This window comes from Lethenteron reissneri, chromosome 53, assembly GCF_015708825.2.
Source record: "Lethenteron reissneri isolate LAM-NWPU_2019-01 chromosome 53, ASM1570882v1, whole genome shotgun sequence".
NCBI lineage: Eukaryota > Metazoa > Chordata > Hyperoartia > Petromyzontiformes > Petromyzontidae > Lethenteron > Lethenteron reissneri.
Genome location: NC_083831.1, coordinates 689,907 through 706,677, shown reverse-complemented (window position 1 = coordinate 706,677; position 16,771 = coordinate 689,907). Strand labels below are relative to the sequence as shown.

General features: G+C 53.1%; 1 protein-coding gene across 2 annotated transcripts in view; it reads left to right on the top strand.

Moving 5' to 3' along the window:
• The window catches only part of LOC133356238 (phospholipase B1, membrane-associated-like), a 29,927-nt gene extending 13,592 nt beyond the window's left edge, over positions 1-16,335 (top strand). The window contains exons 8-17 of one of the 2 annotated variants that reach the window (XM_061573619.1): positions 700-751; positions 1,736-1,813; positions 2,453-2,515; positions 7,970-8,061; positions 8,484-8,562; positions 9,478-9,582; positions 12,507-12,602; positions 13,533-13,607; positions 15,595-15,671; positions 15,888-16,335. In XM_061573619.1, the coding sequence (XP_061429603.1) occupies positions 700-751; positions 1,736-1,813; positions 2,453-2,515; positions 7,970-8,061; positions 8,484-8,562; positions 9,478-9,582; positions 12,507-12,602; positions 13,533-13,607; positions 15,595-15,671; positions 15,888-16,026 (856 nt within the window). In that variant the 3' untranslated portion in view covers positions 16,027-16,335. Of the gene's footprint in view, positions 1-699; positions 752-1,735; positions 1,814-2,452; positions 2,516-7,969; positions 8,062-8,483; positions 8,563-9,477; positions 9,583-12,506; positions 12,603-13,532; positions 13,608-15,594 lie in introns of both variants that reach the window. The other variant, XM_061573618.1, reaches the window with a different exon arrangement.
• The last annotated feature ends 436 nt before the right edge of the window (positions 16,336-16,771 follow it).

Below are 16,771 nucleotides of genomic sequence, written 5' to 3'. Positions count from 1 at the left end.
GGTCCACGTTTCGCAAGCGTAGAGAAGGGAGGGAATGACTGTGGCCGAGAAGACCCGAAGCTTCGTGCGGAGCGACAGACCAGGCAGCTTCCACACAGCGTTACGCAACTGATGAAAATATATTGCCGCTCAACTGATTCGGAGTGAGACCTCTGCTGTTAAATTGGAGCCGGTCATAAGCACACTGCCCCATCACCGATTGGGAGTTGTGGGGGTGGAGTATCCGATGGTACAAAATACCCAGGCAGGTGCTTAGTTTTGGTGGGGCTGATGGTAAGTACACACAGTGCAGTACACACAGTGCAGTTCACACTCGCAGTACACACAGTACACACGTGTAGTACACATGCGCACAGAGTACATGAGCACAGAGTACATGCACACACACAACACGCAGAGTCCACACCCAGTACACATGAACGCGGAATACCCACAATACACACACAGTCCACACACATAGTGTACGCACACACAGTGTACACACACAGCGTACGCACACACACAGTGCACACACACACAGCACAAACGCATAGTCGACATGCAGGACACACATCCCTTAAGTTGATTTAACGAGTTCATAAGTTAGTGAGTTAACCCTTAAGTTTCATGACTCTCACTGGGTTGACTAGTTAATGAGTTGACGAGTTAATGAGTTGACGAGTTAATGAGTTGACGAGTTAACTTTTTCTCCTCAATCAGAGACCTCCTTCCCCAGGCGATGCTGCTCACGGATCTCCTGCGGAACGACACGGTGAGCTCCCTGTCTACCAGCGGGTCCATTAACGAGCGTGTTGAATAACAAGCGGACTAATGAGCGGGTCGACTAATAAGTGGACTAACAAGCGGACTAACGAGCGGATCGACTAATGATCGGATCGACTAACAAGTGGACTAACAAGTGGATCGACTAATGATCGGATGGATCGACTAACAAATGGACTAACGAGTGGGTCGACTACCGAGTAGGTCGACGAATTGATCAAAGCAATCTTGCCAGCGAGACGCGATGTCTAAACTGGTGCAGAGTTTTGCCCGTGTCGAATCACTGCTGCTGAACCAGGGTGTACTCCCTGGTGGCCATGGAGGCTGATGGGAATACATCCAAAATAAATGTGTGTCTTTGACGCGGAGGAGACGGACTCCACGCGGAGGAGACATCTCTCGTTGACTTCGTGATTTATCAACGACGACACCGGTGATTCTATTTGTTTTAACCCTTTCCCGTTGCCGAGACGTCTGCAAAGTACAGGGCGCCGGGCGTCCACCGCTCAATCTCGGACCGCTGCAAGCACGCTGCAGTGTTTGTACTGTACTTGCCGCAGAGAACCGCAGCGGCACGACCGCAACTCTACAATAGCCGGCGCCAACCTGTGCCACACGCGCCACCTGCCCTCCCGCGTGGCCTTTGACTTCCCATTCGGTGCTGAGTCGGACGTCCCCACCCGAGATGACGTCACCACCCGAGATGACGTCACCACACGTGATGTCATCACGTGTGATACCGTCACCAAGAGGGGGGGGGGAGGGCCGAATCCTTTTAGCGCTCGTTTTGTCTTCTTGTTGTCGTTGCTAGCTGAGTGAAACCCTTGGATTTGCTCAGCTGAGTTCACACGTGTCTACTGTGCCTCTGACCTCTGACTTTCAGCGACCCCTGCACCCTCTGACCTGTGACCTCCCGTGACTCCTGCCCCCTTTGACTTGGGATCTTCCGTGACCTCCCGTGACCCCCGCCCAGCGAGTTGATTTTCAGAATGACTGGAAGCTGCTCACGCTCTTCATCGGTGGCAACGATCTGTGTGACTCCTGCAAGGGGGTAAGTTCCGACTTCTACCCAATGGGGAACGCTGGTGGGAATGTTAGACAAAGACAAAGATCCCCCGCGTAGCCTTAAGAGACCTTTGCGGGGAAAGTGCAGTGAGCGAGCAGCACCTATGATGGCCGGCACAGCACACAAGGGGGTGGGTGGCCCAGTGGCGATGTTCACACATAGCACCGGATTTTCATTTGAGGCTGTCGACCGAGGGGAGGCCCAGGAATAATTCAGATAATCGCCACTGTTGATGTCAGTTTAGTAGCGCAGTACTTTAGCCGCTGCGCCACCACTCCCCACTATGGGAGTGTTAGAGGAGGTGTGGGTGGTGTGGTGGTGTTTGTGGTGACGATATGACTGACGGTGGTGGTGGTGTTAGGGAGTGGTTAGTGGGATTAGCACGGTTGGCTGCATACGGTGTGAAAGAAGTTCAGCATACAGACAAGAGTCTGTTAAGGGATCTTTGTCTTTTGTGTTGGCATGACGGTGGTGGTGGTGCTGGCGTCACGAGGGTGGTGTTGGCGTGACGGTGAATGTGGTGGTGTTGGCGTGACGGTGGTGGTGGTGGTGGTGTTGGAGTGACGTTGACATGTTGCTGGCGTGTCCGGGTAAGCCCGTGTCTTTTTGTCCCCGTGTGCCCAGGGTCACTCACAGGAGGACTACGTGGGCAACATTACCGCCACCATCGACTACATCAAGCAGCACGTGGGTCACGCTCCCAGCCTTGCCCACACCACCAGCTCCAGAGCTGAGCGTGTGGCCCTGGTGTGGTTTAGACCGACCGCCATTGGCTAAATCTCTGTACAATCTTAATTTGGAGCTTTCGTGACTGCAGGAATTACTCTTTGGTTCTTTCGGTAAAGTCACGTATTAAGATAAAATAATTAATTAAATAATAGCATACGACGTTTCGATTGCAACACAAGCAATCATCATCAGGTATAAAAGAAATAGCAACAAAAATCTAACCAGAAAACTATAGACAGACATATAAGCAGACAGATATCACAAAGATACATAGAGAGAGAACGTCTCTGTGACGAGGCCTTAAATAGAGAGAGGGGGTGGGGGCGGAGAGAGGGAGGGGTTAGAGAAAAAATTAGCATGTCAATGAGTAGGACGACCCGTGGTAAGGTACGCAAGCTTGAAAATTAGGAGAGCGGGAGAGAGACACACTAAATTAAATAACCTAGCAAAATATCGAAATGTAATGTAATGCAACACAGAGAGTCGGTCAACACACAATTAACGCATAGCCTGGTTGAGTACGTATTTCAAAGATGGCTAAGTTAGAAGTTAAGTGTGAAATTTGATTGCAACACAAGCAATGACGATTGCTTGTGTTGCAATCGAAACGTCGTATGCTATTATTTAATTTATTATTTTATCTTTATACGCTCTCTCGAGAAACGGTGCCTTAGCGCGGCGAGAGAGTTTGTGTACGTCTGAGAAGCTGATCGCTATACCGTCGAGAGCCTAGTGCTCTCAGAAGGGTCACCCAAGGCGGGAAGACTTCAGTGGAGACGTCAGACAAAACCCGTTTCGAAAGGTCCCCACATGACCTTTTCAAATAAATGGTGATCCAAGAAAGCAACGGGAAACTGCTTGGATTATTTCTCCCTTGAAAACTTCAATGATGACAAGCAAAATCAACAAAGGCCCTGAGTATCGGCGTCCTTTAAATAGGACAGGGGTGCTAAGAATCTCCGAGCTTGTGTCAAAGAACCCTTTCAAAGTAGCAACTTGGAACGTTAGAAGTTTACTTCAAGCAGGAAAACTAGCCAATGTCATACAAGAAATGGATCGACTTAAAATCAACATAATCGGTCTAAGCGAAACTAAATGGCCTGGAACAAAAAAGTTTATATCGAGCGAACACCACATCTTCTGCTCCGGAGGAGAAGAAAACACCAAACAAACATACGGTGTCGCCTTTATAGTACACAAGAAATTAGCGAATAAAGTCAACAACTTTACCCCAGTATCAGAACGAATAGCACTACTACAATTAGCAGGCAACAAAGTCAACGTGAACATTCTACAGGTTTATGCTCCAACAGCAGATAAACAAGATCATGAAATCGAATCGTTCTATGAGCAACTAACCAACACGCTGAAGCCGCTGAAGAAGCAAGACATCACTATAATCCTCGGCGATTTCAATGCCAAGGTTGGCCACGGTCGAATGCAGAACATTGTCGGAGAACACGGACTAGGAACAAGGAATGAACGAGGCGACAGACTGGTTCAATTCTGCCAAGAAGAACGTTTCAGTATTGCTAACACGTGGTTCCAATTACCACCTCGACGACTGTACACGTGGACCTCGCCGCAAGACTCCGACAACAACATCGTCAGGAACCAAATCGATTATATCCTAATTAACATCAGGTTTAAGTCCAGTGTGATTACAGCAAAAACCTACCCTGGAGATCATAACCCAGTAACAGCTACAATAAGACTCAAATTGCGATCAATACAATGTACAAAGACGAGACGAGCAGACCTGGAGAAACTGAAGAACAGCGCCGATAAAAGACAAGTACAGCAACATCTCAACGATAGCATCCGCTCAATAACAACAGAAACAGCAGATGTTCAGGAGTACTGGCGCTCGTTCAAACAATGCATCACAGAAACAACAGAAGTCATGCTGGGACATCAGCCACCGAAAAAGAAACAACGATGGATGACATATTGTATTCTCGATCTAATGAGCCAACGAAGAATATACAAAAACAACAACTTGGAGAAGTACAAACAAATGCAACAGAAGATCAGAGAAGCAATCCGACAGGCAAAAGAAAAGTGGATGGAAGAACAATGCGCCGAGATGGAAGAACTAATTAAAAAACATGACAATTTTACTCTGCACAAGAAGCTCAAAGAAGCTGGTAACATCTACAGACCAGCCCCAACAGCTACCTTGTATGCGGACAACAACCAACCAATCCTAAATAAACAAGAAAAAATGGACACCTGGACAAACTATATACACAAGCTCTATGGCGCCACGAGAACACCTGCAGAAAAAGACCAACAGATGTCGAAAGACGCTCTACACATTTTAACATCAGAAGTAGAACATGCAATCAAAACAGCTAAGTCAGGCAAAGCGTGCGGGCCCGACACAATCCATGTAGAATTGCTCAAACTATTAGACAGTAACAACATACGACAACTGACTAATTGGTACAATCAAATATACAATGGCAATAAAATTCCATCCGACTGGCTACAATCCATTTTTGTGGCCATACCAAAGAAAGCAACAAGCCGGAAATGCGAGGACTACAGACTGATAAGCTTGATGAGCCACGTGCTGAAAGTCTTCCTGAAGGTGATCCAACAGCGCATACGCTCCACATGCGAAAATGCATTGAAGAACACACAGTTTGGCTTCTGCAAAGGACTAGGCACAAGAGAAGCAATCTTCTGTCTACAGATACTACTACAGCGATGCTACGAACATCAGAAAGAAGTGTACATCTGCTTCATAGATTACGAGAAAGCCTTTGACTCAGTCGACCACGACCGACTAGCAGCTCTATTAAAACAACTGGGACTAGATAAAAACGACATCAACTTCATCATTGCTCTTTATTGGAAGCAAACAGCCCAACTCCGATATGACAACGAATTGACAGACCCAACACCAATACAAAAAGGTGTACGACAAGGCTGCCCACTTTCACCCAGTCTTTTCAACATCTACTCGGAGCAGATTTTTGATCGAACACTAGCAGATAAAAACATTGGTATTAAAGTCAATGGACAATACATCAACAACATCAGGTATGCCGACGACACTGCACTGCTGGCCGATTCGGAACAAGACCTACAACAAATCTTGGACGAGGTTGCCACAGAGAGTCAAATATGGGGCTTACGAATTAATAAAAATAAAACAAAGGTTATGAAGGTCAGCCGAACTACAAGCAAAATAACAATCAAGCTTGGCAGCGAAAAATTGGAACAAGTACACCGATTTAAATACCTTGGTGTAATCATTGACGATCAGTTGAACCATGAAGTCGAAATCAAGAGCAGAATTGAACAAGCAAGGCAAGCATTTATTAAATGGAAAACACTCCTTGCAGACCGCAACTTGAGTACATCACTGAAACTGCGCACACTGAAATGCTACATCTGGTCAATTTTGCTGTACGGAGTAGAGACGTGGACATTGACAACAACAGCAACAAAAAGGCTCGAAGCTTTCGAGATGTGGCTGTATCGAAGGATGCTGAAAATCCCATGGACAGCCAAAACCACCAACACACAAGTTCTGCAAGATATGGGCACTGACAGGCAACTGCTGAAGACCATCATTAGCAGGAAGTGTTACTACCTAGGCCACATTGCCCGTAACGACCACAAATACCAGCTATTAAAGCAAATCCTGGAAGGAAAAATCGAAGGGAAAAAACGACCAGGACGGCCAAAAACGACATGGCTCAGTAACATCAAAACATGGCTACAATTAACAACAGCACAAACTCTACACGCCGTGCTAGACCGGGACCAATATCATCGTGAAGTCGCACACGCCGTTAGGCAGCACTAAAGAAGAAGAAGATCTTTATACGTGACTTTACCGAAAGAACCAAAGAGTAATTCCTGCAGTCACGAAAGCTCCAAATTAAGATTGAACCACTTCTACGGGGAAGTTTTAAGTTTATCTTTTTCTCTCTCTCTGGGTTTTTTGTTCTCTCTCTGCCTATGTATCGATCTTCGTGTTTGTGTCTTTCAAATTTCACACTTAACTTCTAACTTTGCAATCTTTGAAATACGTAGTCAACCAGGCTATGCGTTAATTGTGTGTTGACCGACTCTCTGTGTTGCATTACATTACATTTCGATATTTTGCTAGGTTATTTAATTTAGTGTGTCTCTCTCCCGCTCTCCTAATTTTCAAGCTTGCGCACATTACCACGCGTCGTCCTACTCATTGACATGCTAGTTTTTTTCTAACCCCTCCCTCTCTCCGCCCCCACCCCCTCTCTCTATTTAAGGCCTCGTCACAGAGACGTTCTCTCTCTGTGTGCCGATGTGTGTTCTCTCTCTGTGTATCTTTGTGATATTTGTCTGCTTATATGTCTATCTATAGTTTTCTGGTTAGATTTTTGTTGCTATTTCCTTTATACCTGATGATGCTTGCTTGTGTTGCAATCTAAACGTCGTATGCGATTATTTAATTTATTATTTTATCTTAATACGTGACTTTACCAAAAGAACCAAAGAGTAAATCTCTGTACGTCCGACATGCTGCTGCTGCGATGCTGATGATGGTGATGTAGCGGCGTAGTCGGTGATGAAAGGTAGGACAAGGAGAGTGGTGAGAGTTTCGATTCCAAACGTTGTCACGAGGCCATTCCAGAGGTCAGAGACCTCCACGTGGACGGGATTTAAACCGAGTTGGGTTCTCCCGTGTTGGGGGCGATGATGACGATTGATGAATCTTTATTTTACTTGCCAATTTCGCCCTCAATAAAGTGGACATCGGTTCACGTTACATCGGAATGGGAACCGGTACAAGGGGCACGCAGCAACAGGAATGGTGAAAGAAGCTGGCCACGCACCCTCACTACCTCGCCTGGTATGCAGTAGGTCGCTGTATATTTGTAGTTTGCGTGTCTCTCTCTCTCCCGGTGGTCGTGTGGATTTTCTCTGGGTCCTCCGGTTTTTTTCTCCACGTTTAGAATCAACGTCACGCATTTTTTTGGCCACTGATGTAAATTTCCACGCGATGATGATGAGCCACTTCGTCAAGCTATCATCTGTGATGGCCAGGTGGTCGCTTCTGCAAAAGCGCTACGCAGCTCAGTGGGGCCTGACACTTGGTAAGATAAAAAGAGTTTAGTTTGTAGCTGTACTCACACTCACGGGTAGATGGGAGTGTGGAACAGATGGAGGTTAGTCTACACTTTGCTGTACTGCCTTCTCCTGGCAGAGCCTGTCCTGGTAGAATATAAACAGTGATCATTTCAGCGGCTCTACACCCACTGAGCAGAGGAAACTGCAACTGACCGCAACGAAAATATGGAGTCAGGTAAGTGGGAAATGAAATAAATAATCACTAAAGAACCTGAGTTTTTTTTTCACCTTAATTTTTTTTATTGATGATGGTGTTGTATCTTCCCCCACTCCCTCCCCCAGGTCCCCCGAGTGTTCATGAACCTGGTGCAGGTGATGCGAGTGTTGCCCCTACGCAACGTCAGCAAGCCCGGCCTGCTGTGCAATCTCAACAAGTGAGTGACTCCGCGCGGCCGCCCCTCCCCTGCGGTCGCCCGCTCGCAGGGTTGGCCACCACATCCCCCGTTGTAGGACTACGGAGTACCTGTTCTGGTCGGATTCACACCCGCCTGCAGTTTTACCGCGCGCAATAATAGGTGTCGTGTCGCTTCACCGACGTTCATCCTCGGCGGCGACGGTTACGCACCACGGGGAACCTCTCTCAGGCTCTCCCCTAGGTCAGCTCAGCTGTGAATGACGACTCGATGCATCGGCGGAAGAGGAGGTGCCCACCGGGGAGACGGCCACGGCGGCTGCCTGTGCTGTGTGGAGCCGGTTGGCGCCTCCATTGGCACCAGCTGACCGGGCTGTTCCTTGTGGAACCAGCTGGGGCTTCGGTAGGCTCCAGCTGGCCGGGCTATTTCATGTGACCCTGCAGGATCTTCTGTTCCTGCGTGGTGAGACCGTCAAGCCCCGCGGCGCTGGAGGTGCTAGAACAGCTGAACAAGGATTACCAGGTCGTCAACAAAAACACTAAAAACAAAACAATAACACAAACAACAACACATACAATGACACCACAAACAACAACAACACAAAAAACAACACTAACAACAGCAGTGAGTGGGGGATGGAGACAGCTCGGGAATTCATGATTGTCGGGTCGGTGACTCTGAGCCAGAGACCTCCAGTACCTGAGTTCGAGTCCTGGCTCTTGGCTTCTCTCTCTCCCCCAGGGGGCTCTTAACGGCCGTCTCAGAGCCCCTGCCCACTCGAGGCCATTGCAGTGCCGGGTTCCAGACGCTGGTTCGCTCACTGAATCTTCTGGAAGCGCCGTGTTATGAATGCAAAACTAAACTTTAAACGATATCTGTTTTATTTTACCAGGTAAGGCCCACTGAGCTGTGGAGCTCTTTCTGACGGCTCAACGAAGTGGCGGCTTATCATCATCATCGCGTGAAAGTTTATAGCAGCAGCCAAACACTCTGAATGACGTGACGTTTTTTCTAATTGTGGAGGGAAAGCCCAGAGGACCCGCAGAAAAATACACGCGACCAAGGGGAGAGAGCGAGAAAGCCACACACACAAATTCCAAATATACAACAGGAGGCCTCAGCGTTGGGATCAAACCCACGACCTCCTGCACACCGGGCGAGGTAGTTATCATCTCGTAGCCACCGTGGTGCAGCCCATGCAGACGCGCGGAGTGGTGGTGCAGCGGTAAGCGCATCGCGTCGCGAGCCTGGCGACCTCGCTCTGATTCGTGGCCGTGGCGAGGATGCCGAGCGGCGTCTGACGCGATCCCCGGTCCTCCAAACCGGCACCGACGGGGGCGGTGAAGAATGGTCAAACTCCCCACAGAAGTGGAGTGACAAAGGGGGGTGCACGTGTAACACGACGACACGCGCGGCCCCTGTCACCCAACCCCGCAGAGGGGGCTCGAGACGCTGCTGGCCTCGGGGCGATATGACCACAACGACTCCTTCACCGTCGCCCTGCAGCCCTGCATCCGGGACACCCTGCCACCCACCCTGCCGGTAACACAGCCCTGCACCAGAGACACCCTGCCACCCACCCTGCCACTCACCCTGCCACTCACCCTGCCACCCACCCTGCCACTCACCCTGCCACTCACCCTGCCACTCACCCTGCACCAGGGACACCCTGCCACTCACCCTGCCACTCGCCCTGCCACTCACCCTGCCACTCACCCTGCCACCCACCCTGCCACTCACCCTGCACCAGGGACACCCTGCCACTCACCCTGCCACCCACCCTGCCACCCACCCTGCCACTCACCCTGCCACCCACCCTGCCACTCACCCTGCACCAGGGACACCCTGCCACTCACCCTGCCACCCACCCTGCCACCCACCCTGCCACTCACCCTGCACCAGGGACACCCTGCCACTCACCCTGCCACTCACCCTGCCACTCACCCTGCCACCCACCCTGCACCAGGGACACCCTGCCACTCACCCTGCCACTCACCCTGCCACTCACCCTGCCACCCACCCTGCCACTCACCCTGCACCAGGGACACCCTGCCACTCACCCTGCCACCCACCCTGCCACTCACCCTGCCACCCACCCTGCACCAGGGACACCCTGCCACTCACCCTGCCACTCACCCTGCCACTCACCCTGCCACCCACCCTGCCACTCACCCTGCACCAGGGACACCCTGCCACTCACCCTGCCACCCACCCTGCCACTCACCCTGCCACTCACCCTGCACCAGGGACACCCTGCCACTCACCCTGCCACTCACCCTGCCACTCACCCTGCCACCCACCCTGCCACTCACCCTGCACCAGGGACACCCTGCCACTCACCCTGCCACCCACCCTGCCACTCACCCTGCACCAGGGACACCCTGCCACCCACCCTGCCACTCACCCTGCCACTCACCCTGCACCAGGGACACCCTGCCACTCACCCTGCCACTCACCCTGCACCAGGGACACCCTGCCACTCACCCTGCCACTCACCCTGCCACTCACCCTGCCACTCACCCTGCCACCCACCCTGCCACTCACCCTGCCACTCACCCTGCACCAGGGACACCCTGCCACTCACCCTGCCACTCACCCTGCCACTCACCCTGCCACTCACCCTGCCACCCACCCTGCCACTCACCCTGCCACTCACCCTGCCACCCACCCTGCCACTCACCCTGCACCAGGGACACCCTGCCACTCACCCTGCCACTCACCCTGCCACTCACCCTGCCACCCACCCTGCCACTCACCCTGCCACTCACCCTGCCACTCACCCTGCACCAGGGACACCCTGCCACTCACCCTGCCACTCACCCTGCCACTCACCCTGCCACTCACCCTGCCACTCACCCTGCCACTCACCCTGCCACCCACCCTGCCACTCACCCTGCACCAGGGACACCCTGCCACTCACCCTGCCACTCACCCTGCCACTCACCCTGCCACTCACCCTGCCACTCACCTTGCCACTCACCCTGCACCAGGGACACCCTGCCACCCACCCTGCCACTCACCCTGCCACTCACCCTGCCACTTACCCTGCCACTCACCCTGCCACTCACCCTGCCACTCACCCTGCCACTCACCCTGCCACTCACCCTGCCACCCACCCTGCCACTCACCCTGCCACTCACCCTGCCACTCACCCTGCCACCCACCCTGCCACTCACCCTGCCACTCACCCTGCACCAGGGACACCCTGCCACTCACCCTGCCACTCACCCTGCCACTCACCTTGCCACCCACCCTGCCACTCACCCTGCACCAGGGACACCCTGCCACTCACCCTGCCACTCACCCTGCCACTCACCCTGCCACTCACCCTGCCACTCACCCTGCACCAGGGACACCCTGCCACTCACCCTGCCACTCACCCTGCCACTCACCCTGCCACTCACCCTGCCACTCACCCTGCCACTCACCCTGCACCAGGGACACCCCGCCACTCACCCTGCCACTCACCCTGCCACTCACCCTGCACCAGGGACACCCTGCCACTCACCCTGCCACTCACCCTGCCACTCACCCTGCCACCCACCCTGCCACTCACCCTGCACCAGGGACACCCTGCCACTCACCCTGCCACTTACCCTGCCACTCACCCTGCCACTCACCCTGCCACTCACCCTGCCACTCACCCTGCACCAGGGACACCCTGCCACTCACCCTGCCACTCACCCTGCCACTCACCCTGCCACTCACCCTGCCACTCACCCTGCACCAGGGACACCCTGCCACTCACCCTGCCACTCACCCTGCCACTCACCCTGCACCAGGGACACCCTGCCACTCACCCTGCCGGTAACACAAAGGTCCCCCGTGTAGCCTGCATAAGCTGTTGGGCCAAGTGCTGTTAGCGAGTAGCACCTGTGACAGCCAACACGGCTCACTTGAAGGGCGGTGTTACCAGCACCATCCCTGGCCGCCTTTGTCTCCCCAGTGTTCATGCCTCGCACTGCGTACTCCCAGTCGATTCCAAGTTGACCTCAGGGAGCCTCATAAGCGGTTCACGTAAACGCTCCTTGATGCTCGCTCCCCCAGTCCCACGCACTCACCACAGTGGTGATGGTGATGATGTCATGATGATGGTGACCATGATGATGACGACGATGATGATTGAATGGATGATGACGACAATGTTGATGAGGACAATAATGATGACGATGGTGATGACGGTGATCCTGATGATGATCACAATGATGATGATGGTGACGATGGTGGTGATCATGATGATGACGATGATGACGATGACGATGGTGGTGACGATGACGGTGGTGGTGATCATGACGACGATCGTTGTGATGACGATGGTGGTGATGATGGTGGTGACTATGGTGGTGACGATGATGACGATCGTGGTGGTGGTGATGATGATGATGGTGATGACGATGGTGGTGACGATGACGATGGCGATGACGATGGTGATGACGATGGTGGTGACGATGTCCCCGTGCCCGCAGGACGGCGAGGTCGACGGCAGCTTCTTTGCGCTCGACTGCTTCCACTTCGCCACAAAGGGCCACGAGTCGTTCACCAGCGCGCTGTGGAACAACATGGTGCAGCATCATCATCAGCAGCAGTAGCAGCATCATCATCAGCAGCAGCATCATCATCATCAGCAGCAGCAGCAGCATTATCAGCAGCAGCATCAGTAGCAGCATCATCATTATCAGCAGCAGCATCATTATCATCAGCAGCATTATCATCAGCAGCATCATCAGCAGCAGCATCATCCTCATCAGCAGCATCAGCATCCTCAGCAGCATCATTAGCATATTTAGCAGCATCCTCAGCACCATCAGCATTACCAGCATCATGATCGGAATCATCATGATCATCATCACCGGCATTATGAGCATCATCATCAGCATCATCATGAGCATCATCACCGGCATTATGAGCATCAGTATCATCATCAGCATCATCATCAGCATCACAAGAATTATGCGCAGCATCAACAATATGATCACGATAGTAATCAGCATTATCCACCATCAGCATCGACATCATCAATAGGACATCACGTGATCCTCAATTGATGCATTCATATTTCTTCCCCTCTTACTGCCCCCTTCCCCCCTCTCCTCCCCCCTTCCCCCTTCCCCCCTCTCCTCCCCCCTTCCCCCTTCCCCCCTCTCCTCCCCCCTTCCCCCTTTCCCCCTTTCCTCCCCCCTCTCCCCCTCTCCTCCCCCCTTCCCCCTTCCCCCCTCTCCTCCCCCCTTCCCCCTTTCCCCCTTTCCTCCCCCCTCTCCCCCTCTCCTCCCCCCTTCCCCCTTCCCCCCTCTCCTCCCCCCTTCCCCCTCTCCTCCCCCCTCTCCTTCCCCCTTCCCCCTCTCCTCCCCCCTCTCCTCCCCCCTCCCATTCTCCTTCCCCTCTCCTCCCCCTCTCATTCACCCCTATCCCCCTCTCACTGCCCCCCTCTCCTCCCCCTCCCCCCTCTCCTCCACCTCCTCCCCCGTCTCCATCTCCCCTCCCCCCGTGCCAAGATGGAGCCAGAAGGAGCCAAAACGGTGCTGGCACAACTCACGCACCCCCCTCCTCAAATCGTGTGCCCCAGCGAGGTGAGGCACTGACACACCGCACACTGCTTGTGCCAGGATAGGTGCACTTTGAGGGTGAGTGAGTGGGTAGACGAGTAGGTGGGTGAGTGGGCGAGTGAGTGAGTGGGTAGATGTGTGGTGCCAGACGTTAACGCTGTGGTGAGCAGTGCCATGGGGGGAGGGCCAATTTTGATTGGCCATTCCCCTCATGGCGTTTGTAGCCACTACAGCGGCCAAAGGGGGCTCTGGACGGGTGCGAGAGGCTGGTAACCCCCGCACCTTCAAATAAATTACCACTAAACCACGAAAAAAAATCCAACAAAGCTTCCCATCAACCAGAGGTGAGAAGCGGTGGTCGTGGTTACTTATGCCTCCACCGAAGATGAACATCAGTGGAGGGATGCAGGCCAGGTCGATGAGTCAGATGCCTCCAATGACCTGTCACAGGTGCTAGCTAAAGTGGCCCCTCGGGATAGAGTCATCCTGTTGGGTGACTTTAATGCCCAACTTGGTCATGATGCTGGCACCTGGTCTGGAGTAATTGGAAGGCATGGGCCAGATCAGCTCAACCCATGGGCTTGTATATACCAACACGCTGTTCCGGCATTGGTGCATCCACACAGCATCATGGATGCATGCCGGGTCCAAGCAATAACATCTGCTGGACTATCTGCCCACTTAACATTGACTTGCCATCTGTAAGATGCGCCTGCCATTCTTCCACTCTGGTGGTGGGTGTACACCCAGGACCCAATTCAAACCCATAGTGGCTAGCTGATGAAATTTGCAAGCGAGAATTTCATCATCGCTTGCAGCTGGGGTTGGCATCTTCCCCCACTCCCCCTGATGTCGAGGGGAAATAGGTGAGGTTTAGGACTGTGGCTCATGCAGCTGCAATGGCTGCATTGGGTACACGGGTGAGTGAGTTGGTAGGTGAATGAGTGGTTGGGGGAGTGGATAGATGAGTGAGTGAGTGGCTGAGTGAGTGAGTAGGTGAGTGAGTGGCTGAGTGGGTGGGTGAGTGGCTGAGTGAGTGGCTGGGTGAGTGAGTGGGTGAGTCGGTGTGTGGGTCAGTCGGTGAGTGTACTCTCAAAGGATGTGCATTTCTCTCAAATAAATATTTGTTGTCGTCGTCATAGTTGTCATCGTTATTGTTGTCGTCTTTGTCGTTATTGTTGTTGTCACCGCTGAGTAAATACTTTCCCAATCGTCACGGAGGCCGTGCATGTGTAGTGGTGATACGCGCTGGGGTAGGGATCGTGTGCCAGCGCGTAGTGATTGGCTGTGTATGTGGTGACGCGCGCTGACGGTGGAGGATCAGGGGTCAGCGCGGGGTCGTGGGTTACGTGGTGCTGATTGGCTGTGTGCCGGTGACGCGCTGAGAGGGAGTGATCGGGTGGCAGCGCGGTGTGATTGGTTGAGTAGTGTTAACACGCGCTGGGGAAAACGGATCGTAGAGATAGCGCGTCGTCATTGGTTAACTAAGGAGCGATGCTCACGTCGACGTCCGCATCAGCTCCGTCTCCCGTGAGCAGGGGCTATAAAAGGGGATGCACACAGGCGTAAAAGCAGTATGTAACCAGCGAAGAATGAAGACGGGGATGAAGAGATAGGGCCCTGCGGTACCTAGTCCCGCTGTCCTAACGGGACCGGGACTCTGTGTAACCCAGAGGCGAATGCATTGTGTGTAGCCATAGGCATAGGGTCTACACGAGTCGAATGCATGGTGTGTAGCCATAGGCATAGGGTCTACACGAGTCGAATGCATGGTGTGTAGCCAGAGGCATAGGGTCTACACGAGTCAAGTGCATTGTGTGTAGCCAGAGGCATAGAGTCTACACGAGTTAAGTGGAGTGTATAGTCAGAAGAATAGAGACCACACGTTGTATTGTGACACGTCAAGATTTAATAAAAGTGTGTTACCCGTCAAGAAGTTCCTGCCGTCATTTCCAATACTTCACATGTGCATGCTCTGTCTTCCCCGTTTGGGGCCTTCTTCTTGTTGCAGGAGTACCCCTACCTCTACACTCGCCAAAACAGCGGCACGGCAGCAGCCGCGTCAACCACGACCAAGGGTTCCACCGCCTCCCTTGACACGGCGAAATCAACCGCGTCAACCACCACCAAGGGTTCCACCGCCTCCCTTGGCACGGCGAAATCAACCGCGTCAACCACCACCAAGGGTTCCACCGCCTCCCTTGGCACGGCGAAATCAACCGCGTCAACCACCACCAAGGGTTCCACCACCTCCCTTGGCACGGCGAAATCAACCGCGTCAACCACCACCAAGGGTTCCACCGCCTCCCTTGGCACGGCGAAATCAACCGCGTCAACCACCGCCCGGGCCACCACCAAGGGTTCCGCCGCCTCCCTTCACTCCACGGGTCTCTCTGCCGCCTCTCTGATGCTTCTCCCGCTCGTCGGCTTGCTGCGTTGGTAAAGTCGCGGCGTTCAGAGAGAGAAAGGTTGCATCCACCGCTTCAGTCCACTCACCAGGCTGAGACGACACAGAAAAGAAAATAACCCTGCTCACATTAGAAGAGTATTCGTGTGTATTTTGGTTAAGACATATATTTGTTTCATTCCTATTGTGAACATTAAAATGTTTGCTCGATTGACGCGTAGCATTCTCGGCTTGGCGCACGGAGAGAGAGATTGGGAGCGCTTTCCTCCTCGTTGCATTCGCATCGGAGTGGTTCGCCGTTCACTGCGCAGCCCGGTCACGGAATAAAATGGAATGGGGACGCCATGTGGCAAGTGTGGCCTCGTCTTGATTGTCAGAATGCTGTTTTACTCGGGTGAGTGTGGCGGCCTCTAGTGGCTGCAGGTGTCGCGCGCTCACCCCACGACACGTGCAAGTCAGATCCTGCACAGCGATACGTACCCTGGGCGGCAGCGCAGTGGCGGCGCTCACGGCCCACACCGAGAAACGGTCCTAGGTTCAGGCTCCCTTGTACCGGAGCTCTCCGATGACCTCGACAAGATCGCGGGTCGCCGGTGCCCTCAATTTCTCAGCCGCCTTGGACACCATCGACCGTGAGATGCTCATCGGGCGGGTAAGGTCAAGGGTCGGTGTATCGGTACGGCACTGGGGTGGATTGAGTGGTACCTACGTGGTCGATCGCGGCTCTTCAAGTTGGGTGACGAGCGGTCGTCGTCGATGCCGTGCCTAGTTGGCGTACCAC